This window comes from Geotrypetes seraphini, chromosome 7 (genome assembly GCF_902459505.1).
Source record: "Geotrypetes seraphini chromosome 7, aGeoSer1.1, whole genome shotgun sequence".
Taxonomy (NCBI): Eukaryota; Metazoa; Chordata; class Amphibia; order Gymnophiona; family Dermophiidae; genus Geotrypetes; species Geotrypetes seraphini.
The window spans coordinates 83,411,298-83,438,722 of NC_047090.1; the positions used below are offsets into that span (position 1 = coordinate 83,411,298).

At 44.4% G+C, this 27,425-nt stretch overlaps 1 protein-coding gene across 10 annotated transcripts in view; it reads right to left on the bottom strand.

The window, feature by feature from the left end:
- Positions 1-27,425, bottom strand: part of HECTD1 (HECT domain E3 ubiquitin protein ligase 1) — a 365,311-nt gene that overhangs the window by 158,573 nt on the left and 179,313 nt on the right. For all 10 annotated transcript variants that reach the window (XM_033952151.1, XM_033952152.1, XM_033952156.1 and 7 more), the window contains exons 23-24: positions 19,634-19,800; positions 11,091-11,267 (exon numbers count right to left, since the gene is read on the bottom strand). In XM_033952151.1, coding sequence (XP_033808042.1) covers positions 11,091-11,267; positions 19,634-19,800 — 344 coding nt within the window. The remainder of the gene's footprint in view (positions 1-11,090; positions 11,268-19,633; positions 19,801-27,425) is intronic.

Consider the following 27,425-nt stretch of genomic DNA (forward strand, 5'->3'; position numbering starts at 1 on the left):
GAATCGGGCCTACACTAACCCCGATTTTGTAACCGGCGTCCATGTTACAGACGCCGGTTAGAGAATCGGGTTAGATTAGACGCGGCCGCTACACTTATTGTGGCAAGGGATAAGTATAGCAGCCGCCTGTCCGATTGTCGGCAGGAGGGTGCCAAACCCCTCCTGCCGGAACGCTGCCCCCCAAACTCCCAATCGCCAGCAGGAGGGTGCTCAACCCCTCCTGCCGGAACGCCGCCCCCCCAAACTCCCAATCGCCGGTAGGAAGGTACCCAACCCCTCTTGCCGGAACACCCCCCCCCAAACTCCCAATCACCGGCAGGAGGGTGCCCAACCCCTCCTGCCAGAAAGCCAGACTCCCCATGCTAAAGATCTCCCCCCCATGACTCCCCTAACCTTCCACCCAACTAACCTCCCCCCCCCCCAACTAACCTTTAAATGTTGGTCGGCTGGACGGGTCTTGCTGCTGTCCAGCCGACAGGCCCACCTCGTCGAAATGAGACGGGTCCATCCCCGCTAAGTCTAAGGCCTGATTGGCCCAGGCTCTAGAAGCCTGGACCAATCAGGCCTTAGGCATAGCGGATCCGTCCATGCCCACTAATCCTAAGGCCAGGACATCTCTCAATTCTCGAAGTACTCTGGGGTGCAGATTATCCGGGCCCATAGCTTTGTTCACTTTTAATTTTGATAGCTCATGGTAGACGTCGCTCGCAGTAAATTCCATGTCCCAGAATGGGTCCTCTGAGCTCCCTTTTGTCTGTAGCTGAGGACTGGATTCTGGTGCTTCGCAAGTGAAGACTGAGCAGAAATAGTTATTGAGTAGTTCTGCTTTGTCCGCGTCCGAGTCTGTAAAGTTGCCGTCAGGTTTCTTTAGGCGCCCAATACCCCCTTTTTTTTTTTTTTTTCTGTTGCTAACGTATTTGAAGAAGGATTTCTCCCCTTTCTTTACTTGCCTAGCTATGTTTTCTTCCATCCGGAGTTTGGCCTCTCTGACTGTTGTTTTAACTTTTCTAGATTTTGCCAGATAGGTTTCTTTAGCTTCTGGTCGTTGTGCTTGCTTGTAGATAAGGAAAGCTCTTTTCTTTTGCTTTACTAGTTCTGAGATCTCTGCGAAGAACCACTGTGGTCTATTTTTTCTGCGTCGCTTACTCACGGTTTTTATGTATATGTCGGTTGCTTTTTGCAGTGTAGATTTCAGAGCCAACCATAGTTCCTCTACATTGTCCGTTGTGCTTTGATTTTGCAGCACTTCGTAGACATAGTCCCCCATGCCCTGAAAGTTAGCACCTTTAAAATTTAAGACCTTAGTCAATGTGTTTGACCTAGTGGTTCCTTTCTTGATGTGGAACCACACCATGTTTTGGTCGCTGGAGGCCAAGGTTTCTCCCACCGATACAGATCAGAGAAGGTTATCATGCCACTGTACCGGGCCATGGTATGCCCTCTCCTGGAGTACTGCATCCAGCACTTGTCGGCTTACATGAAGAAGGACACGGTACTACTCAAAAGGGTCCAGAGAAGAGCGACTAAGATGGTTAAGGGGCTGGAGGAGCTGCTGTACAGCAAAAGATTAGAGAAACTGGGCCTCTTCTCCCTCGAACAGAAGAGATTGAGAGGGGACATGATCGAAACATTCAAGGTACTGAAGGGGATAGACTTAGTAGATAAGGACAGCTTGTTCACCCTCTCCAAGGTAGGGAGAACAAGAGGGCACTCTCTAAAGTTGAAAGGGGATAGATTCCGTACAAACGTAAAGAAGTTCTTCTTCACCCAGAGAGTGGTAGAAAGCTGGAACGCTCTTCCAGAGGCTGTTATAGGGGAAAACACCCTCCAAGGATTCAAGACAAAGTTAGACAAGTTTCTCCTGAACAAGAACGTGCGCTGGTAGGGCTAGTCTCAGTTAGGGTGCTGGTCTTAGACCAGAGGGCCGCCGCGTGAGCGGACTGCTGGGCATGAGGAACCACTGGTCTGACTCAGCAGTGGCAATTCTTATGTTCTCTGTGACACTGTCTCCGTTGGTGAGTAACAGGTCCAGGATTGCCTGATCCCTAGTGGGTTATAATACCAACTGCTTGAAGCATGCTGCTCGCATGGAGGCTAGTATCCTCTTGTTTCCGCTGGTTGTAGTGGAAGGTTTGTTCCAGTCCACATCGAGCATATTGAAGTCTCCTATAAGCACTGTATCTCCACGCAGTGTGATGGTCTCAATGTCTTCTATTAGTTCGTCGTTTGCATCCTCCTTTTGTCTTGGTGGTCTGTAGACAATACCAAGATACAGGCATTTGTTATTGCACCTGGCAAGGTTTACCCAGAGGGATTCTCCCGTATACTTGATGTCTGTAATTTTAGTAACTCTGATGTCTTCTCTAATGTACAGAGCTACCCCCTAATGTACAGAGCTACCAACTCACTATTTTTTTTGTTAAAGGTAGCAAATTTCAAAAACGAGACACCTGAGTAACACACTTAAGAGACTGTTTGCAGTTACTATATCAAGCAGGTGAGATTGAAATTAAAGCATTCACAGGATTTGAAGAGCATTTCAGCCAACTGTTTGAGGGCCACAAAGGAGGACCAGGGACCGTGAGTTGGAGACCACTGTCCTAGGCTACAACTTCCCTCGAACTTACTATTCAACTGTTCCATATCCGGTCCTCATTCATACACTTCAGCCTTCACTCTAGCTTTGACCCGCCCCCCCCTCCCCGACACACAACACAAGTATTTACAATCCAACAATAACAAAATATCTCTCACTTCACCCATGCTTCTACCATCCATTCAATCTACTTGGCTGATCAGTTAGTCCAAGCATTAAAGATGACAAAAGGTGTCCTGGACTGGGCCCCAATGTTGAGATGACATTTCCAAATACAGTGGTACCTTGGATTACGAGCATAATCCGTTCCAGGAGCATGCTCGTAATCCAAAATGCTCGTTTATCAAAGCGAGTTTCCCCATAGGAAATAATGGAAACTCGCTTTGATGCGTTCCCCCCCCCCCCCCCCGAGAACTGGCATTGCTCCCCTCGAAGGCCCCCCCCCCGCGATCAGGCACCCCCCCCTGCGATCCGGCACCCCTCCTGCCTCGAACCAGCACCCCCTCGCCACGATCCGCCCCCCCCCCCGACACGATTGGGCACCCCGACACAATCTGACATCCCCCCGACACAATTGGGCCCCCCCCTGCCACTTCTTACCCTCATCTGGGCACTCTTGAAAATCGGCCTCCTCCTCTGCTGGGCCTTGAGCATCTGAGCATGTTCAGAACGTGAACTCGCAGGCCTTGAGCATGCTCAGATGCTCAAGGCCCAGCAGAGGAGAAGGCCGATTTTCAAGAGTGCCCAGATGAGGGTAAGAAGCGGCAGGGGGTGCCCAATTGTGTCGGGGGGGAGGGTCGGATCGTGGCGGGGGGTGCCCAATCGTGTCGGGGGGGTCGGATCGTGGCAGGGGGGTGCCCAATCGTGTTGGGGGGGTCGGATCGTGGCGGGGGGGGAAATGCCGGTTCGAAGCAGGGGGGGTGCCAGATCGCAGGGGGGGTGCCGGATAGCGGGGGGGGGGGGGGGGGGGAGGGGGTGCTCGTAAATCGAGCCATGCTCGGTTTCCGAGGCACCGATTTTGCAAATGTTTTACTCGTCTTGCAAAACACTCGCAAACCGGTGCACTCGTAAACCGAGGTACCACTGTAGTCTCCAATGTGAATACAAAGGGATGCATAGCATGGTGGCTCCCAAGGCTTTAGAATCAAGAAAATAAAGCCATGCACCACTCAGTTCTAACCCCCTTGGCACCAGCTGCAATTAGTCTAGATCAGTGGTTCTTAACCCTGTCCTTGCACTTGTGGCATTTCTTTCATCCTCTTCAGTTCAAATCCATTGTAGGTATCCTACAAGCCATCCTCGTCACTCTTTAATATTTATGATAAATATATGAAAACAAGAACACAATAGCAAGTGGGAGTTATCTTTGGTATCATATGCCTAGCGCAACGGGATATCAGATATGACCTACGAGTAGTAGCACTCTTCGGTTTATGTTTATGTCATTTCCTCATTCATCCCTGCGTAATGCATTTTTTTATGTTTTATATATAAAGCTTTTTTTTGGTGATTTTCTTATTCTTTTATACTTAATGAGTGAATTAAATAATTTAAATAGGTTAAATGAACTTAGCTTCATAGTGAACATGCTTCAACTTTAGAATGAAGACACTGGGGAGCTCCCACTTGCTCCCACTTGCTATTGTGTTCTTGGGATCCTACAAGGTCATCCCTGTTTCGCCTCCACGGCTTCATCAAGAATCTCCCACAGCAACCAAAACAAATGGGTTCTGCTCCAGGCTTGACCAACATACAATCTCTGCCTCAGGCTCTGGAAGGATCTCTGGGCCAAAGAATCTGCTGAGGACTGACGAAAACGCCTAGAGCCACAAAAATTACCTCAACCAGACTCCCTAGGAGCCTTTGGTCTAGACGTAGGTTTGCAATCCTGCACACTAGTCATTAGATCGCCCAGCCCTTTAGGAAAGAGCAACTGAGCCTTTATAGGCAATTTGCTTAGAGTCACTTTAGAGGCAGAATCTCCAGCCCACTGTCTAATCCACAACATTCTACAGGCGGAGATAGCATAAGTAGAGACCTTGCTGACTATTCTGAAGAGATCATACAATGTATCTAAACTAAAACTTAGCTTTATATACCAGGTAATCAACCAAAGGAAGCTCAACATGGTTAACAATAATTAAAAAAATACTAAAAAGGTAAACAATCAAGAATTTCAATGGGACAAATTTTCAAAATGTTTAGCAAATAGAAAAGCTTTTAAAGATTTGCAGAAAGATTGAAAAGGACTAAGACCCCTCAAAATTAGAGGAAGTTCATTCCATAATTGACAGAATTTGAAAACCAATCAATTAATTACTTTTCTTAAAGGAAGGAAGAGTTTAAATTGTTGGATGCCTCTTGCATAGGAGAATCTATAAACATTCCATACCAGAGCAACAAGAGGAATGAAAATATCATATAGGATTCTAAAAGTAATGCATGCACATTTAAATTGAATCTTGAGAAAAACCGGAAGTCAGTGAAGGCTTAAAAGCAAATAATAATAATAACTTTTTTCTTCTATACCGCCACAATCTTGCAACTTCTAGGCGGTTTACAATCAAGAGTGCTGGACATTCAGCGAAATACAATAAGTAGATATTCAGAGGAAATACAGAGATCAGAGACCTCAGGAGGCAATAGTATAGAAATACAATTTGCTGAGCGAAAATGTAATATGTACATTTTAGTAGGTAATGTCCAACAGGACCTGTTGGGGATAAATAGCAACGTAAAGTTACGATAAGATGAAGAGGAGTCACATTGTCAAATTTACTTTTCCAAAAATCAACTTTGCAGCAGTATTCTGAATCAATTGTAATCTTTGGAGGCAGATCTTTGTAATGGCAAAATAGATAGCATTACAATAATCTACATGGATAATATGATAGATTGGACTAAAACAGAAAAATGTCATTAATGAAAAAGAGTTCTAATCTTCCTCAGCATTCATAGACTAAAAAAGCATTTCTTAACGAGAATTTATTTGATCCTTGAAAGTAAGAGAGGAATCTATGAGGACTCCCAGTATCTTAGAGGAAAACTCGATCTACAGAGGAACCCCAGATTCCAGAAATACAGTGGGAGGAAGACAATCCAATTTTAGGTCTAGCCACAAGAGTTTAGTTTTAGCTGCATTTAGACATAGCCCAAGTCTGAAGTTTAGAAATATGATTTATTTTAAAGGCTATAAAATTGGTAATATCTGAATCAATCTCGATCAATATAAAAATATAATCCGCATAATCCACTCCCTCCCTCATGAATTGAGTGTCTGCATCGTTCTCTCCTGCCGGGGTCCAACATAACTTCGAGTGGCACGCTTGTGCGGCATAGGACGCCACTGCTGCTGCCTTTAATACCAGCACTGCAGCTTCAAATTGTCTCCTTTGGACAAAATCCAGCCTGCGATCTTACAGATTTTTTAACATGACTCCCCCTTCACTAGGGATGGAAGTATGCTTGGTAAATTGTGCCATCAGTGAATTCACCTTAGGCAAAATGAAAAGCTGTTGGAATCTGGCATCCATGGGATACAGCTTTATCATGACCTTTGCTACCCAGAGAAGACCCTCAGGAGCATCTCAATGGTCTGTTAGCATCCTAGTGATGTCCGGGATTGAGGAAAAGCATCTAGTCTGAGCTTCAGTGCTGCTTATAAGCGAGCATTGAGCCACAGAAGACTGAGGTTGCTCTATCTTAATACTGAGAGACTCTCAGTGATTACCTCTAATAGCGTTGAGGGCTTAAAAAGCCAGCACACTGTTGGGTCCTCTCTCAGATCCAGGGCTGCCATCTGATCAGCCTCTGGTATCCATGTGTGAGACCGAATTGCTAGCTAATGAGGAAATGGACTGGGAGAGAAATGGCATAGATAGGGAATTATCTTCTTCCCAGTCTTCCTCAGACTGGACCCCCATCATTGGAACATGGTTTTGCTGCAGGGCACAGATACTCTGAGCGGGAGAAAACTATGGCGCTACAGCTGCCAAGACCTCAGATGAGTTAATGCGACTGCTGCAATTCAAGTATGCTTTGTACATCATGTTGATAAATTCTGGAACAAAACCCTATCCAGGACTCCCTGAAGACCCTCTGCAGACATTTCTGTGTGTCTTCCTGGGTTTTCCCTGTAATGGTGTGGCTTTTCTTTGCTAGGGCCGCACCATAGAGAATGAGAGACACAAAATTCATCACCGTTCCCGTCCCCACAGATAACCAAGGGAAACCATCCCCATGTCATTCTTTAAGAGAGGGAAGAATCAGTATGAATGGGCACAACCTCAAGGCTTGTGCTGGTGTAGAAGGACTGAAGTTGAGATAGACACTAAAGAATGACACAGGATTGTTTCCTGTGGTTATCCTAAGGGACAGGAACAGTGATGAAGTTTGTCACCATGCCATTCTCTACCGCACAGTTGGCATTTCCCAGTTCTGACCTGGGACCAACTGGGCACCCAAATCACCAGAGGAACAAGGGGAGGCTAAGCCCATGGCTCTGACCCCATCCCCCTGCACTGCATGTGAAACAGAAACAGTCCGTGGCCATCTATCCATCCACCACAAATCTGGCATGAATCCAGAGTATCCTGGCCTGAGGAATCCATCTAACCTGATTTTGAGCAAAATCAAGGTGTTTTGAGACAGACAGAGGCTTTAATTTTAAAAAATGGAAAATCCAAGATGGCAACTGTAGCAGCAATTTTGGTGCTAAAAATGGCCCATGGGAGCTACAATGGGGATAAACCCCCCCCCCCAGTGATTTTAGGGGTGGATAACCATGGCTCTTTCCCCAGAACCCCTAAAAACTAAAACAACTTTTGTATACCACCACCCCCCAATTTTGCATTGCGGACTATCAGCCCTGTACTTACTGTGCAATGCTTGTGCTAGATGCTGCCTAGGTTGACACAGCAGCCATATGAAGGCAAGTCTGGAAACTGGACTGCTTGCTTCTTCAGACTGCCTCTCAGTTCCTCTAGTGCAGACATGTCAAACTCTAGCTCGCGGTGTATTAAAAGTTGCGAGACATTTACTTTTTTTTTTTAACTTTAATCTGGCCCGCTGGCACGAACCGCTGCTGCTTCTCTTCATGAGTGGCTGCCTTCGCATGGTCTCCTCTTCCTCTTCAAAGCAGTCTGCTGAGGATCACCGGCCGGTTGTAGCGAACCTCGCAGGCTGCCATCAACCTCGGTAGCATGTTCCCTCTGACATGATCCTGTACGTCAGAGGAGGGGTGGGACCGCAGCAGCAGGAACGTGCTACTGAGCTTGACGGTGGCCTGCGAGGTTCACTATAGCCGGCTGGCGATCCTCAGCAGGCTGCTTTGAAGAGGAGACCAGGAAGCTGGGAAGGAGGGAGGGTAGGAACAGCTGGCCCAATCTGAAGATGAGTCCAGGAAGAAGGGGGAAAGCATGCAGGCCTTTGGGATGTGGGGTGGGCCCTGGTGTAGAAGTACCTGGAGGGATAGAAGAAGGAGGAGAAGAAGTGCATATGCCGGACTGAGGGGAGGGGGGTGGGGTAGAAATAAAACAGAGAAGAGGGAGAGAGATGGTAGACAATGGGATGGAGGGAGGGAACGAACAGAAAGGCAGAGAAGTTGGACACAAGGGATGTTGTGGAGGGGGAATAGAGATACTGGATAGGAGGGTAGTTGGGAAGAGAATGGGTGAGATGGTGAACCCTGGGGTGGTGGGGAAGGAGGGAGATATGCTGGATGAAAGGGTAGTTGAGAAAATAAGAGATGGTGGATCTGGGGATGGTGGGGTCCATCACTGCAGCTATGGGGATAGGGATGGAGATGAAAAAAAAGGAAAGATGCCAGACCTCCGGGGGAGGGAAGGGAAATGGAAGGGGAGGACAGAAATGGAAGATGGATGGTTAGCACGGATAAAGAAGAAAATTACAAATGGAAAGGAGACCCTGGCAAGCGAGTTATCAGAAGACAACCAGAGCCTGGGATCAACAAAAGGTAGAAAAAATGAAGTATATTGAGTATCTCCCAGAGCCAAAGTTGCACTCTGGCACGAATTTGATTGCTGAAAGATCTACAAGTTTGTGGACTGTGGCCTGCACCCGAAGTACCTTCTCGGTGCGGTCCGCAGGGGAATCCAGAAAATACTCAAAGATACTCTAGTTTAAGCAAATGGCAGAGTACCTCCATGACCCAGCTGTCAGATGTGATGGGGTCTCCCACTCCACCAGAAAAGCCGACAACCGGCCCTCGATGTGCCGGAGAGAGGCCAGAGGCCTGGCATCAGAACTGTTTTTTAGGGGGAGCTGCTGGACGTCTGGTCAACGACTGCTGGCATCCAGAACTCCTAAAGCATTGTCTGGAAGACGAGTACCACCTCTGTCCTGAGGAGGAAGGACTGAAATATTGGGGAGGACGCTGGAACAGACAAAAACTAGAATGTTCGAACTCCTGGAAGGACGGGACCTGCTTCCAGGCAAAGCCTTGGGTTTGCAATCTGGTACACTAGCTATAAGGTCATCCAGACCCTGGCCAAAGAGAAGCTATCCCTTAAAAGGCAACTTGCTCAAGGTGGCCTTAAGAGAGGAGTCCCCAGACCACTGCCTGATCCACAGCATCCTCCAGGTGAACACCAAATATGTGCTCAGCTTAGTGAAAACTTTCACTATGTAATATAATGCATTAGCTATATAATCCACCCCAGAGATGAGAAAATTCAAATCACACATCACCACAGTGTAGTTTGGAGTGGCATGCCTGATCAACAAAGGACAAGGCTGTCACTGCTTTGACATCAGCCACATGCAGGGAAATCATCCAAAAGCCCATTTTTAAGATCCCCCTCCAAAATTGCAAAACAGGCTGTCAGTCTGGTACTCATTGTTCCATGTGCTGTTGAGAGAAGCTGCAGGCAATGCTGGAAACAGCATATAGTGATAGGCCAGAGCACAGTACAGGAGTTCAAGGAAGGTTTGGATAGGTTTCTAAAAGATAAAGGGATTGAGGGGTACAGATAGAACCAGAGGTAGGTTATAAGAATGGTCAGGAACCACTTCACAGGTCATAGACCTGATGGGCCGCCGCGGGAGCGGACTGCTGGGCACGATGGACCTCTGGTCTGACCCAGTGGAGGCAACTTCTTATGTTCTTAGATCCAAAGCCCCAGGAAGCTAGAAAGCAGGATTTAAGTCTTCTGACAGCCCCACTGGCCCTACCACCACTGCTAGCGACCTCCACCACCCTTGGATAGGTCACACAAACACCTGACAGAGGCACACAGTCCAGCTCCAATCCTGGTTGCGCCTCCACAGAACCGCTCAACCTGTGCTACACCCATTAGTGGAAGAACCTGGGGTGAGCTAGCTACCGATCCCGGGGCCCCGATCTGACTTGCAGGCTGTCCAGGGGGCTTACTGCAGAATAGCATACCCACCAGAAGCAGATGTTCAACAGTCTGCAATCTCCCACCGCAAGAATGTCCCCTTAGGGAACCTCCACAGCACGAGAGCAAAACTATGAAAGAGAATACTGAAAAAATACCAAAAGAAACACAAGCAGAAAAGATAAGCTCCTACAGGCTGGCTTGTAGGAAGACAAGACTGGTGTCTAAGGGGCATGCTCCAGGGTATACTATCAGAGGGAGAGGTAAAGACTTCAATCATTTGAGGCTTCCTACAGTTCCTGGTGGAAAGGGATGCACAACCTACTGGTCCTGGAATAAAAGGGGATTGTATAAGAATTGTTGTTCAAAACGCTGTGGCTTTTTACTGCTTTAACCCACGCTTGAATTTGAGAAAAAGTGCCTGTATTGGAACGTGGACACATTAAATAGCTTTGCATTAGAACCACGACTCCTGATGAAGACACCTTATGGGTGTTGAAACACTGGTCGCGTTAAGTCTAGTGAACGTACATGAGATTATTTGTGATTTGCCGATAAGTGTTTGCTCCTCTAATTATCCTGATTGGAAGCATCTTTTCCCTACTTTGTTTTATAATTTATAATCTCAAAAAGCACTTATGCAAATACATTTAGAAAGCTGACTGGCCACGTATGGCATGTATCAGCAAATGGACAAATATTTCTAAGGCTGTTATTTGAAGTCTAGACATTTTTAAAACATTTTTTTCCAGGGTACTGTAGATTAAGGGCTGATTGTCTTAAAATGTTACATGTGACATATAAAAAGTGACAGAATAATAATGAATTAGAAAGAAAAGAAAATCCAGCCTAAACAGGCAGTAGTCTCTAATTAGCTCAGAAGGACAAGCTGCTCCTTTAGTTCAATATTTTTCCTAGGAATTGGAAAGTGTCTGGCTGAAATCCTGAGAATAAGAGTCTCAAAGCTGCAGCAATTATAAAAAATGCACTTATACATGCACTCATTATACATTTTAAAGAGCCAACAGTAAGAAAGCAACAAAACAAAACTCTGCTATTCTATAAATTGTTAGTAGTTTTCAATAGCTTCAATCCTAAATACAATGAACCTCAAACATCAAGACCATCACACTCACCATTATGCAACTCTCCAGTAACAGTGCCTTCTCCTTGAGAGCTGCCATCCTGGTCTCTCCATTTCCAGTCAATGCCCCGAATAACACGAGCTCCTGGGACCATATACTTCAACACCTGGGACCGAACAAGCCGCCGCTGCCGTCTCAAATTAGCTTCAGCTTCCTTAGCTGCTTTTCCTATAGAAAGCACAAAAAATGTAGTCAACACTGGTCACAAAGCACAGAAGGATATGGTGTGTCAACATTTGCTAAATACCGTATTTTTCGATCCATAAGACACACCCCACCATAAGACACACCCAAGATTTAGAGAAGGAAAAGAAGAAAAAACCATTCCGAACCAAATTGTATACTAATATATACCCGACACCTTTAAATTCCGTCCCAGCCCCCCCCAATCAATCATCACTCTTACATACCCCCAGCACCTTTAAATTCTATCCCAGCACCCCAGCACCTTTAAATTCCATCCCAGCCCCCCCCAAGTCAATCAATCATTGCTTCTACATACCCCCCAGCACCTTTAAATTCTATCCCAGCACCTTTAAATTCCATCCCAGCCCCCCCAAGTCAATCAATCATCACTTCTACATACCCCCCAGCACCTTTAAATTCTATCCCAGCACCTTTAAATTCCATCCCAGCACCTTTAAATTCCATCCCAGCCCCCCCAAGTCAATCAATCATCACTTCTACATACCCCCCAGCACCTTTAAATTCCGTCCCAGCCCCCCCCACCAATCAATCATCACTTTTATATACAACCAGCACCTTTAAATTCCGTTCCAGACCCCAGGCAGTACCTTTAAATTGTTGAGGTCGGTGGACAGCTGCCTGCTGCTTGTCGGGACCCGTGGAGCACAAGCGCGCTAATGCCTGGGCCCGTGACACTTCCTAATTGTGCCAGTTGCTGGTGCTTCACTAGAAGGCTGCCTGCTGATTACCAGCATGTTGGGGCCAGTGGCTGCTGCATGGGCACACACCACTTCTGAATGGCTGCATCAGCTCTCGTGAGGAGCTAGCGAGAACTGAGGCAGCCATTTAGAAGTGGCACGCCGCTGGCCCCGACATGTCGGTACACAGCAGGCAGCTGTCCAGTGAAGCACCAGCGACCGTCACAATTAGGAAGTGTCGCGGGCACAGGCATTAGCACGCTTGTGTGCTGTGGGCCCCGAAAAGCAGCAGGCAGCCGTCCACCGACATCCACAATTTAAAGGTACTGCCCGAGGGGGTGTGTGTGTGTGTGGGGGGGGTGGTATATTCACTTCATAAGACGCACCCATATTTCCACCCACTTTTTTTGGGGGGGAAAAAAGTGCGTCTTATTGAGTGAAAAATACGGTAGATTTCTCACCACCTTATCTAAAATTTATCATATGTATTTTCATTTACCTTTTCTCACAGGGCTACCTTCTCATTTCTCGTGTTGCATTCTTACTTGAATCTCCAAGTATAGCTTCATAATTGTAAGCCTTTTCCAACTGCTGTCACCAAAACAGCTTTGTCTATCATATGGAGTGTAGCTAGCCTTGGCTATTTCACCTAGGGGGACTCTAGCCATTTTGGGCAGCAGCATCCAACCTTACCAACCAACTTGCCTGCACATATTCCCGCTATGGACAAATATTGAATTAAGAATCTAAACAAGTGAACAGACAATATCATTCAAACTCTTTAGATGTCACTGGTTTCTACTATATTTTACTATTATGAATGAATATGTATTGCTAAATATGTTTCTGAGATATACCATGAAAAATATATATATGAATACAGGACACATGGAAAAGAATGAAGTAGAGACCAATTGAATTTCGGTTTCAGTTACAGCAGTGAAATTGGCACAAACTCCTTTTTCTGCCCAGTTTCAGTTTTGGCCAAAAGGTTATTTTAATTTCCAGCCATATTTTCAGTTTCAACTGAAAATGACCATGTGTTTTTGGTGGAAGACAAAATTTGTACTTTGTCTCTTCCTCTCCCCCAAGAAGAGGAGTTGCCTCTCTTCTCAGTACTACTTCCTTTCCAAGTGCCTCATCCTCATCCTTATGAAACCCCCTTGATCTATCTTACAATCCTTGGTGGTCTAACAGTGTAGTTGGTGCAGAACAATCCCCCGTTACTCCTGCCTATTCCAGCTCTACTCACCAAATAGCTGTCATGACCGAGGCATTACTCCTGCCTTGACTATACCACAGGGGTTGTAAAGGTAGTTGGGGAGGTGGGGGTATTTGTTTTGTACTGTGATTCCAAGTAAAGCATAGTTACTTAGCTGTAATAGGTGATATCCCGGGACAGCAGGCAGATATTCTTACAGATGGGTGATGTCATCAATGGAGTCTGGTACGTCAGTACTAAAGTGTACTGCCACTTTTAAACTTTAATGAAGCTTCAAGACTGTCCACACTATGCATTCGCGAGTGCCTTCCCACCTGACATCAGCTCACAGTACCTCAGTTCTGTAAACAAGTTAAGAAGCTAACCAGGGGAGGTAAGAGGAATGTGAGAATATTTGCCTGCAGTACCTGGATAATACCTGTTACAGGTAAGTAACTGCTTTATCCTAGGACAAGCAGGCAGCATATTCTCACTCTATTGTAATAGGGATGTAGGGAGAGTTGGCCTCTAAGTAGAATATAAATTTAGTAGAACTGCTTGGCTGAGCTGATGATCCCATCTGGAATGAGTCTCCAGACAGTAGTGAGATGTAAGGTATGAATAAAGGATCAAGCAGTTGCTTTACAAATATTCTGAATGGGAGTGGATCACAGAAAGGTCACTGAGGCTGCCATTACTCTAGATTTTTGTACGCTATAACACGACCCTCTAGTGGCAGCCCAGCCTGAGCATAGCAGAATGAGATGTATTCCGCTAACAATGTGGAAATAGTTTGTTTGGTTACAGGAGCCCTCAGTCTGTTAGGGTCAAAGAAGATGAAAGTTGAGGAGAAATCTTGTGTGGCTCAGTTTTTTCTAAATAGTTAGACAAGGCACATTTGCAGTCCAATTTGTGGAGTGCAGTTTCACAGGGTAGGAATGTGGTTTTGGAAAGAAAACAGGTAGCACAATGGATTGATTGAGGTGAATTTCCTTGACTACTGTTGGAAGAAACTTAGGATGAGTTCGGGGAACCACTCTGACATGCTGAAAAACTGTAGAAGGTGGGTCATAGACCAGTGCTTGGAGTTCAAAGACTTGTTGAGCTGAAGTGATACAGATTAATAATATTATGTTCCTCGTAAGGTGCTTAAAAAGTGTATTTGCAAGAGGTACAAATGGAGGTTTCATCAACGTGAAAAGGACAACATTGAGAACCCAAACAGCTGGAGGAGGTTTGATTGGAGGCTTTGAGTTCATTCATAAATCTGGAAAGTAATGGATACATAACAAGGGATGTATTGTTGAAAGGAATATAGAAGGTGCTAACAGCACTGAGATGGACTCTGACAAAAATGAAGTCCAGAGTTGGAGAGGTGGAACAGACAGTCTAACACCGAAGAAAATGATTAAGTATCAAGATCCAACTGGTGGTGAATACACCATGTGGTGAAGCATGTCCACTTAAAGCGATAGCATTGAGTGGAAGGTTTCCAGAAAGCAGTTATGACAGTCTCAACATGGGCAGAGAGATTGAAATCCTCTACATCAGTGATCTCAAACCCGTGGCCCAGGGGCCATATGCGGCCCACCAGGTACTATTTTGAGGCCCTCGGTATGTTTATCATCACAAAAGTAAAATAAAACAGTGTCTTGATCATATGTCTCTTTAGCTATAAATTACAATATTAAGACAGCCAAAAGGAAAGATTTATAAACTATAAAGTTTTACCTCATGCAAAATTGTCATTTCTCTAATAAGACATTAACTCTTTCTGAGGCCCTCCAAGTACCTACAGATCCAAAATGTGGCCCTGTAAAGGGTTTGAGTTTGAGACCACTGCTCTACATGCATGTTGAGAAGTACCAGGCTGTGAGATGTAGAGACTGTAGAATTTGGATGAAGAAAAGAAGATTAGCTTTGGATTAGTAGAGATGTAAAGATTTGTAGTAGAATGGGATCTTTGACACTAATAGAAGAGAGAACTAGGCTTGTCTGGGCCATCAAGGAGCTATGAAGTAGAGAGTTGCGCGGGGACAGAAATCCCACCCGTCCCCGTGAGGACTCCCACCCGTCCCCGCGAGGAATCCCTCCGTCCCCACCCGTCCCCGCGAGGAATCCCCTCCGTCCCCGCGAGGAATCCCCTACGTCCCCGCGAGGAATCCCCTACATCCCCACCCGTCCCTATAAACTACAGAAATAGTTATTTCATTTAATTATGCTACTGAATTAAAGGCTCTGGTAGAAACCCATTTAAAAATAAGCAAAAAGACTTTATTAATTTGGAAATATTAATTGGGAAGAATACATACTTTGTAAACGGGTTTCTACCAGAGCCTCTAATGTTTATAAATTTTTATCAACACAACTAATATACTACTTTATCCTTAAGCAAAAAAAAAAAAAATAATAATTTTTTTCCTACCTTTGTTGCCTGGTTTCTGCTTTCTTCATGTTCTCATTCAATTCCTTCCATCCACTGCCTCTCTTCTCTGTGTCTTCCATTTGCTCTGTTACTGTGCCTCTCCCTTTCTCCCCCCTCCCAAATTGGTCTGGCACCCATCTTTTTCCCTCCGCTCCCCCCATAATCTGGCACCTCTGTCTTCTTCCCTGCCAGCGTCTTCTCCCCATTCCCTCTTCCCCATTTCCTTTCAGTGTCCTTCTCCCCCACCATCTTCCCCATGTCCTGTCAGGCAGCATCCTTCTCCCCCCTCTGCCTTCCCCATGTCCTTTCAGCATCCTTCTCCCCCCTCTGTCTTCCCCATGTCCTTTCAGCGGCCTTCTCCCCCCCCTGTTTTCCCCATGTCCTTTCAGCGGCCTTCTCCACCCATGATTTCCCCAATGAATATGCATGAGCTCTATTAGCATACAATGAAAGCAGTGCAAGCAAATAGATCTCATACATATTCATTGGGGAAATCCTGAAAACCCGACTGGATTGTGGCCCTCCAGGAGGGACTTTGACACCCCTGGTCTAGAATGACACACCTATTGCACTAGAAATACATTTTAAGCATACAGTTGCAATTTCCCCTTGGTGTTCTATTATGTTTAGTTGTTGCTTTGTAAGTTTCAGAAAACCAAATAAAAAGCTGGGCAAAGTCATGGAAAGATGAGTACATCCTGAAAAACAAGCAGTTAGTGGAAATGCAAAAATTCATCTTGCAGGGCAATCAAATCGCAGAAGGACAGCGAGGAACTCCAGAGCGACTTGAGCTGATTGGAAAATTGGGCAGATAAATGGCAGATGAAGTTTAAAGTGGATAAATGCAAAGTCATGCACTTAGGAAGAAAAAATAAGGAACACAAGTACAGTTATGTCAGGTGCAACTCTGGGAAAAACCGAACAGGATAGGGACCTGGGCGTATTAATCGATAGGACCCTGAAGCCGTTGGTGCAATATGAGGTGGCAGCGAAAAAAGCGAATAGAATGCTAGGCATGATAAAGAAGGGAATCATGAGTAGATAAGAGAAAGTAATACTACCGCTTTATAGAGCGATGGTCAGACCACACTTGGAATACTGCATCCAACATTGGTCTCCGTACCTAAAGAAGGATTTAAAAGTACTCGAGAGGGTGCAGAGACGAGCAACTAAGCTAATAAAGGGCATGGAGAACTTGGAATATGAGGAACGACTTAAAGAGACTGGGATTGTTCTCCCTTGAGAAGAGGAGACTGCGAGGGGATATGATCGAGACTTTCAAAATACTGAAAGGATTCGACCAAATAGAGCAGGATAAAAAACTATTTATAATGTCCAATGTGACAAGGACAAGAGGACATGGACCTAAGGGGGGACAGGTTCAGCACAAATATCAGGAAGTTCTGCTTCATGCATCGAGTGGTGGAAACCTGGAATGCTCTCCCAGAAGAGGTAATTGCGGAATCCACCGTTCTAGGGTTTAAGGGTAAGTTAGATGTACACCTCCTTATGAGTGGCTTAAGGTGACATAGGTAAGGGTAAGCTAGATGCACATCTCTTATGAGAAGATTAGAGTGATATGGGGACTAAAACTATGCCAGGGTACACTTGGCGGGGCCACCGCGTGTGCGGATCGCCAGACTCGATGGACCTAGGGTCTGTTCCGGAGATGGCACTTCTTATTTTCTTAAACCATTTGCCTAGACACTTCCATAGCCACACAAAAATCTATTTGGTCTCCACCTGATTCAACAGACAGAAGAAGTTACTGCAGAAAGTGAAATCTAGTTGATTCTAGAATCATATAAATGTATTAATTTATTAAATAACTATTTCAAATACTAAAAGACCTAACAGACACCAAACCTTACCTAACTACAATCAATATCCCCCCACACCCTCAGCCACAACACTTCCAGAATAAAATTTAAAATGCCAGAGCTATCCTCAATGACGCCCCAACCCACATTATGGAATTCACAATATATCCCACAGATAAAGACTCAACTGCTGCAGACAGAACAAGGTCCCAATTCCCCAACATACAATGGCCCGAACTCAACAAACTCTACAAAAAGTACAGCCATGCTTCATGTGATCTCAATCACTGTCCTCCATATCTCTTAAAATCCTCCAACACTAAATACCGAGCTCTTCTCCTACATTGGATACAAACCACGCTCACAAATGGCATCTTCCCAACTGAACTCAGCGAAATCATCATCACCCCGATCCTAAAAAACCCTAAAGGATCAACGGACCAACCATCTAACTACAGACCCATTGCCTCCATACTGCTATATGTTAAAATAATAGAAGAGCTAGTAGCCAAACTCCTCTCCAATTATCTAGAAGACCACAACATACTCCACCCCACGCAATCTGGTTTCAGAACCAACTTCAGCACAGAGACGCTACTAGGATCCCTCATGGACACTGCTAGACAACACCTCAGTACAGGGAAAAAAATGATGCTCATACAACTGGACCTGACCGCTGCATTCGACCATAACATCCTACTACAAATTTTGGACACAATAGGTATCACAGATAAAGTATACTCATGGTTCGAAGGATTCCTAAAATCCAGAACCTACAGAGTAAAATCAGATAAAGAAAAATCAGAAACTTGGTCAAACCCCTGCGGCGTACCCCAAGGATCGCCACTATCCCCTACTCTTTTCAACCTCTATACTGCCTCCCTCGGTGCCCACCTGGACAAACTAGGCCTATCTTCCTATAGTTATGCAGATGACATCACCATTCTCATACCTTTTGATCAACCAAAGCCCTCCATGACAGACGCACTACACCAAACACTTGAAACAGGAGCAACTTGGATGAAAGATCTCAAACTGAAACTGAACCCAGACAAAACAAAATTTATCCTCCTCGAAAATAACAAAACCCCAACCATAACCAACATAGAAATCAACACAATTAACTACACCATACAACCTACCCTAAAACTACTAGGAACAACAATAGACAGATGTTGCACCATGCAACCGCAAATCAATAAAACAATACAGAAATCATTCGCAGTTAAGACAAGTCAGAAAATTCTTCAAGAAAACACAATTTCAGCTCATAGTGCAATCACTAATACTAGGACTACTAGACTATTGCAACATTTTCTATCTCCCGTGCCCTACTACAATAACAAAACAACTACAAACAATTCAAAACACAGCTCTAAGACTCATCTACTCATTGAGGAAACACAACCACATCACAGAGGCATACCTCAACTCTCACTGGCTTCCAATTCCAGCAAGAATACTATTTAAATTCTACTGTCTACTATTTAAAACTTTAAACGGAAATAGCCCAACCTACTTGAACAACCGCCTCATCCAAACCACCTCAACCAGACATAGGAAAACTCACACCCCATTCACACGCCCGCCAATCAAAGAAGTTAAATGGAAAAAACTATACGATGGCCTCCTAGCCACTCAAGCAGCAAAAATAGACAACCAAATCGCCAACCTTCTGATAATGACCCCAGATTACAAAACTTTTAGAAAAGAAATAAAGACTATACTTTTCAAAAAATCCCTGAAAAAGTCCTAACCTCTCAAGCTTCCTTCGTTCATCCCTCTCACCCCCTGAACCCCAAAATCAACCTGCTCTACTCTTTTTTTCCCCAAAAAAGGACCAGAAATCTTTTTGTGAAACACCCTCTTTAACTCTTTTGTAATCCGCCTTGAACTGCAAGGTAATGGCAGAATAGAAATCCCTAATGTAATGTAATTAATGATCTTTCTAATCATGACAGGCCGGCTTTACCATTCTTGTCTCAGGATATAGTGTTGATTATTAAACTGTCAGAAGGGAATGTTTTAAGTGATTTTACAATTTGATCTACTCTTGTGCAACATCATCCTTACCTGCAGACTCATGCTTCCCCTATTAAGGGCATACATGCATAAAACACAAATGTTTTATTCCAATATGGTGCCAATACACAAATTACATTGAACAGAAGACCATTAGAACACAGGTTTTTCTGTAGCCTTACCTAATTGATCTTCACACACTCCATTCACAGTGCCATAAAGTTCAAACCCAGAGAGGGAGAGGTAGTGTGTTTGTCCACTTGCATTTTTTCCCATCTGCTTTATCCTGATGTGCCTCCATCCTTGCTTCTCTTCTTTAGGAGGATCCAAAGGCCATGTCGCTGTGGATCTTCGGATTTGAGTAAAGTAAAAATAAAATTTTAAGTCGATCACAAAATTGGTTTGATCCTGTTTAACACATGGAATAAAGGAACTATTCGAGCTGCCTTTACCACCTTGCAAGATGGCAAAAGATGGAAGATTAGGTTCTTACCTCGATAATCTTTTTTCTGGTAGATGTGTCTAGGAGTGCCGACTATAGGTAATTTCCTCCAACTTGCGAGTTGAGTTGCAGAAGGATGAAATTTACATTCCTCAACTCCTCCTCTTTTGCCTGTATTGCCCCCTTCAGTTTGTACCAAAGCAATCCATCATCACTGTAACACAAGAAATAGGAAGGAGGAGTATGGGGGATGGGGGATTATCCCCAAAAATACATTTCTGTTCCGTAAGACAACACTGAACCAAGTTAAATAACCCATAACGTAAACCCAAGTAGAACAAACAACCCACCTGTTAAAGTGCAACCAGTACCAACTCTTATGGTGCTCAAGAGAGCCTTGTTTGTTTGATTTTTTTACATTCATTGTTTTACTCCAGCTGTGGACATAAACTCTGTCCAAGGCAGTAAGCAGGCAAATTCTGACAGGGTGGGTCCATCAGGACTCCTAGACATATCTACCAGAAAGGCAATTACAGAGGTAAGAACATAATCTTCTGTTCTGGCACAATGCGTCTAGGAGTCCCGAATACAGGTGACGTACCTAAGCAGACCCTTGAGCATTGGGCGGGACAGATGAGCCTGCCCTTAAAACTTAGGAGCCAAAACCTGTATCCTCTTGTGCTGCCACATCCACTCTGTAAAACTTTGTAGATGTAGGGAGAGTGGACCACGTAGCTGCCTTACACATCTCCTCAAGAGGGATTGTCTGAGACTCTGCCCACAAAGAAGTCACACCTCTAGTGGAGTGCAGTCTCAAGAAATTCAGTGGCTTTCCCCAGACAACATATGCCAACAAGATCACCTTACAAATTCATCCTGAAATAGTCACTTCAGACGCTTGTTTACCCAGCCTAAAAGCACTGGTGAGGACAAAAAGTTGATCTAAGAGACAAAATTCATTTGTCACTTCGAGATAACGGAGAAGCACTCTCCATACATCTAGTATTTCCAACATTTTGTCTCTCTTCTTAGAACTAGTAGAGTGGAACGCGGATAACCTAACCTCCTAATAGATATGGAAGGCCAACATCACCTTCGGCAAAAACTAAGGTACTATGCAAAGGAAGATGCCCGCTTCTGTAAGCCTGAGAAAGGGCTCTCTGCATGATAGTGCCTGAACCTCAAAGCATCTTCTCACCAAGACTATGGCTACTAAGAACACTGTTTTCAGTGTCAGATCCAGCAGTGATGCTTCCTACAAAGGCTCAAACAGAGCCTTACAGAGCCCCTTCAAAACAATGTTAAGTTTCCAGGATGGGAATGGCTGTCTCACTGAAGCCATCCTCACAAACGTATAGTATGAATTAAAGAATGAATAAACCACAATACACTTATGGTGAGTGAGACCTGGGGTGTCAGATATGACCAGTTTAAGCAAGAACGCTGCCACGGTCTGTCAATTCTTCATACATCCCCATTCATCATAATAATATGCTTTTTATAGAAAAAATTTTTTAAAATTGTTTTTTCTTTGTCATATTTTATCAGTGCTTCTATCTAAGATTTTAAAGAACTTATCTTTAAAAGGCTGTATCCTCAATCCATTATAGGTAATGAAGGAACATATCGTATATTCCAGTGTTCCATGCAATTCAATACTCCCCTCTGCCAACGCGTTTCGCAGAGCTTTATCAAGGTTAGTGCCCCTAGCCTTGATAAAGCTCTGCGAAACGCGTTGGCAGAGGGGAGTATTGAATTGCATGGAACACTGGAATATACGATATGTTCCTTCATTACCTATAATGGATTGAGGATACAGCCTTTTAAAGATAAGTTCTTTAAAATCTTAGATAGAAGCACTGATAAAATATGACAAAGAAAAAACAATTTTAAAAAAATTTTTCTATAAAAAGCATATTATTATGATGAATGGGGATGTATGAAGAATTGACAGACCGTGGCAGCGTTCTTGCTTAAACTGGTCATATCTGACACCCCAGGTCTCACTCACCATAAGTGTATTGTGGTGTCTCACTGAAGGCCACAGCCTGAGCGCTCCTTTCAAAAACCTTTCTATGTCAGGATGCGGGACCAAAGAGACCTTTTCTACTCATGCTCTGAAGCATAAAAGACCTGCTTCTTGAACACTGAGGGGTCCCACACCAGTTCTTTATCCAGGCCAGCCTGCAGAAACACCAAAACCACCGATACCAAGGCTTTTAACAACTCCACCTAGTCCTTTGCACACTAATGTAGAAAAAACTTCCAGGTCTTTGCATAAGCCACGATTGTTGTTGGTCTCTTGGATCTAAAGAGGGTTGCTTCAACTACTTCAGAGTAACCTTTATGCGCTAGAGTTGTACGCTCAAGAGTCCTGCCATAAGACCAAAGCATTCTGGACTCTCCATGGAAACTGGACCCTGCAATAAGAGATCCAAATGCACCAGGAATGAGACCACTGTCCTATTGAAGATGCACCAGATCTGCATATCATGGCCAAAATAGCCAATCTGGCACTGTCAGGACTACCAACCCAGAGTATCTCACTAGCCGCCATATGACCCATCCTATCATGAGCCATGGGGAAACACATATGGCACTCTTGTTCCTGGCCACGCTGAATTAGGGCATTGAAGCCAGCGCTTCTTAGCTCAAACCTTCAGCTGAAGAACCATTCCACTTTCTTGTTCTCTGCCCTCGTCATGAGATTAAGCACCAGCCTCCCCATTGATACACTATGCAGTCAAATGCTTTTTGGGACAGAAAGCACTCCCTTGGGTCCAGCTTGCATATTGTCTATTCCTACTACATGTGCTACCGAGAGCACCAGCAGGTGGGATTCTGCCCAATGGAACAGCAACTTGGCCTCCAGGCAAAGCTGAATATTTCTGGTGCCTCCCTGTCGAATAACATAAGCCACCACTGTGGTATTGTCTGAGAAAACCCTGTCTACTTTGCCTTCCAGGGATTTTTCCAGCATTTGCAGGGTGAGCCAAATGGCTCACAGCTCCAGTCAGTTTATGGACCACTTCCTTTGCGACGGAGTTCAACCACCCTGAACTGGGTGACAGAGGCAATGTCTCTCCCCCCCCCCCCCCAGTCATGGAGGCTGGTATCTGTCGTCGGAATCATCCAAGACAAAATGTGCAGTGGCATGCCTTTCTCTGATAATTCCGGTCAGAGCCACCAACACAAGCTCTGCCATGCTTCCCCCATCCAGGCCAGCAGCCTCTGGAATGACTGCGGGAACCATCAGGACAATTGTGAGTCCTGGAGACGACACATATGAGTCTTTGCCCAAGGGACTATTTCTGTGGTTGCGGTCATGGAACCTAACACATGGAGATAGTTTGTTCTATTTTTGATAAACCACTTAATCCAACACATGGGCCAAAGCGATGTACAAAGCTAAAAGGAATTTTAGGAAAGGAACTGCAAATAAAAACAGGAATGCAGCAAATTGATACTCTAAAAGAATAAGTTAAAATTAAAATTCACAGTATAATTAAACTACTTCTAAATAAATGAAACTTGAATCTCCTGGTGTCCCTGGCACCAAAGTGGGAACAGAAAGGGAACTAAAGCACAGCATCATCAAGAATTAAGGTTAAAGGCTTGTTCAAAAAGAAGTCTTTACGAGAGACAAACTTTAGATAACTGGTTTCCAATTGCATATAAGAATGGGGATTCTTCCAGGTTTTTGGAGCTAGGAAAAAGAATGCAGACTTTCTTGTGATCTCATAGTGAGCTTAACATGGGGCTGGGAGAGAATGTGGCATCTTCAGGAAGTCTGAAATCTGCTTTGTAAGCTTCCATTTACTTGGCTCAGGAAGAAAGATGCGATCCTCTGCCATTTTGAAGAAGATTCCCAAATACTCCAGGATCTGGGTCGGCGCCAGGTGACTCTTTTCGAAGTTGACACTACAACCCAGGTCCTGTAACAGCTAAACCACCTGGAACACCGTTCTCTCTCCTTCCGTCTTAGACAAGGCCCTGATCAACCAGTCGTCCAAAAAAGGATGGACCTGAACTCCCTCCTCTCTGAGGTGAGCTGCCACCATTTCCATCACCTTGGTGAAGGTGTGCGGAGCCATCGCCAGACCGAAGGGTAGTGTAGAGAACTAAAAATGTCTCTCTAGCACATGAAATCTCAAGAACCTTCTGTGCTCTGGAAATATGGAGATAGGCCTCCGTCAAATCCAGGGAGGCCAGGAATTCCCCTAATGCAACCGCTGCATCTTTAGCTGACTTCAGATCTAGGATCAGTCTCCAATCATCTGAATCTCTCTTGGGCACTATGAAGTATACAGAATATCTGCCCAAGCCCGATTCTGTTGGAGGTAAAGGCTCTATGGCTCAAAAGACACAGCCTTTAAACTGTTGCTTGGACTCCGATTGCCTTCTCTGGCCTTCCAGCTGAAGAGTCCACAAAGTAATCCACTAGGAGGTACCTGATTTCGAGTTTATATCCAACTCAAAATTATCTCCAGGACCCAGCAGTCCGAGCTGCTCCGCACCCACACTTCCCAAAAGGCTGTTAACCTCCATCTGCAGAGGCAAGGCTACTGACCTGGCGTCATTGAGACTTTTTGGAGGTAGCCAGGGCACAAAGTCCAGAGGACTGATTATGCCATGAGTTTCCGTACCTCTACTGAGAACTCTGATATGTTCTCTGGGTATCAGTTCCTCTGAAATATTGGCAAAAGTGCCTTCTTCTTACGTGAGGTCCTCCAGCATCATCTCCATGGTTGTTTTCAATGTGTTCAGTGATCCCAGGAGAAGCTAAGCATATGGCTCTCACTCCTTCATGTGCCCTGCCATACTTGACACACAATTGTTCCTCAGCCGAACATTCAGTGTAAATCTAGCATGATATAGGGATCCACCCCCAAGTGATTTCTTGCAAAATTGAAGGGTTTTGAGGCAGATGAAGCTTTAAAACAAAAATTGGAAAATCCAAGGTGGCTGCCGCAGCTCTGTAGGCATGATAAAAATAGCCTGGAAAACTCAACATAAAGGTAAAAAAAAAAAAAATGCTAGGAAGGGATTTTTGTAGTTAGGGGACCCTAAATCTAGTCCCATAAGTGTTTAAAACCTTCAAGTTTCAAGTTTATTAGGTTTTTATATACCGCCTATCAAGGTTATCTAAGCGGTTTTTACAATCAGGTACTCAAGCATTTTCCCTATCTGTCCTGGTGGGCTCACAATCTATCTAACGTACCTGGGGCTATGGAGGATTAAGTGACCTTCATTTTAAGAACCTCCTCCCACAAGCTAATTTTCCCACAGGCTACAATAGCCTGTACTAATAGTCTGTTTGTGTTGGTGCCAGCCTTTTTCGGCTGTCATAGGAGCTAGAATGTGGAAAAGACACTGCCTCAGCCAGCTAAATCACATCCATGTGCTGTGATCTTCGGGCTGCAGTCAAATCAGAGTCAGACTGAGACCTCAACCCCTCATGGATCCATGTGACGGAGGAAGGGGGGGGGGTGGAGAAAAACACAGCTGCCACACATCAAATCCTGACCAGACGTAACGGGAGCCAGTCTCTGGATTCAAAATCCCCCCAAAAAGGGAAAAAATGATCAAGAGCATGTCAGAACACCACCTACTCAACTTGTTTACAGAAGGAAAAACTGAAGGAGGCACTACAGCCACTGGAGGAAGAGGAGGAGTTGAAGAATGTCAATTTTGTCTTTCTGCACACAACTCGCGAGCAGGGGGAAATGACTTATAGTTGGTACTCCTACATATATTGTAGCAGAACAAATATTATAGTTCTCCTAATGATCACTGAGCAGCAACACCTCATGGCCAAATTTATCATCAATGATTGCAAAGCTCCAAAACAAGCTCTGGTATATGGTCTATGCCCAAGGACTGCTGCAGCTAAAGGCAAAATACCCCAGATGGCTATCAAAGAAGGCTCATATTGCTATAGTCCAAAAGCTAGTACCAATTGTGCTAAAAAAAATAAATAAATAAGGCCAGGAGAAATATGCCAGCAGCAAGTATTTAATTTTCTTTCTTTTTTTTTTTTTTTGTTCAAACATTTTAAGTATACAAATATTAACTAAAACATGAAACAATCTGATTATACAAAACATAAGTATTATATATATATCTAATAGTGTTTAAGCCCGTTACATTAACGGGTGCTAGAATATATGTCTGTCTGTCTGTCTTTCTTTCTCTCTCTCCCTCCCGCTGTCTTTCTTTATGTCTGTCTCTCTCCCTGGCCCCCTTTGTCCGTTTGTCTTTCTTTCTGTCTCTCTCTCTGCCCCTGTGTCTTTCTTCCTTTCTTTCTGTCTCCCTCCCGCTGTCTATCTTTCTTTTTTTCTCCCTCCCTCCTGCTGTCTGTCTTTCTTTCTATTTGGTAGGGCCGTATTTCCTGGATGGAGGAACTGCCGCTTCGATGGCTTGAGGAGGTGGAGAGCAGGGAGGACAGTGCTTTTCAATTTCTCTGTTGGCCACTGGCACAGCTAAGAGCGCATGCGCACTCCTGCCGGCCACGGACCTAAAGATCACAGATCACGGAGGTAGGAGTGCGCATGTGCGCTTAGCATTTTATTGTAGTAGATATATATCTATATACATTATATTAAATTATAAATAAGACAAGTGTACATGGCAATACCAGCACACACATTATCAGCCAAAAGCATTCTTGCAATCATCCACATGTATAAGAGCTTCCAACGAGCTTCACATATTAAATTAAGTTAAGGGGAGGTGATCAATATAATATTTTAACAAAATATTATGTGAAACATTAGGCTCCGATAGAGGTTGTGTAAGACCCAGTTGTCCTAGAACGATAATTTTAAGATTTAACAGGATCTTTAATATAGAGGAAATGGTGTTCCAAACATTATCCCAATATATCGTGAGCTGAGAACATTAAAATATCATGTGTGGGAGTGTACCAAGAGATTTCTCACAGGACCAGCATAAATTAGAGACTTTATGTGAGAATTTATCAAGTTTCTGTGGAGTCCAATGAGCCCGATGTAAAAAAAAAGTATATAGATTGAAGGACTGCAGCCGATTGGCTAGACAAACATTCTGGTCCACACTTTTTGCCATATTTCATCATCTGTCGATATATTTAGGTCAGGATGCCAAACACTCATCATCAGTGATATTGACACCGGTAACGCTTGACGCAGTAGCCCATACCATTTGGAGGCTACACCTTTGAGAGGAGTAATGGTAATACATTGAAGAAAAAGATCAGGTGTACACTTTAGTTTTTGTATATCTGGAAATGCAGTAAGTACACATTGTTTTAGTTGCTGCCACCTACTATACTGGTCAACCAGTAAACTATAATTATTACAAACGTCCTCAAAAGTCCATTAAACATAGTAGATGACGGCAGATAAAGACCCGAATGGTCCATCCAGTCTGCCCAACCTGATTTAATTTAAAAAAATTTTTTTTTTTTTTTTTCTTCTTAGCTATTTTTTTTTTTTCTTCTTAGCTATTTCTGGGCGAGAATCCAAAGCTTTACCCGGTACTGTGCTTGGGTT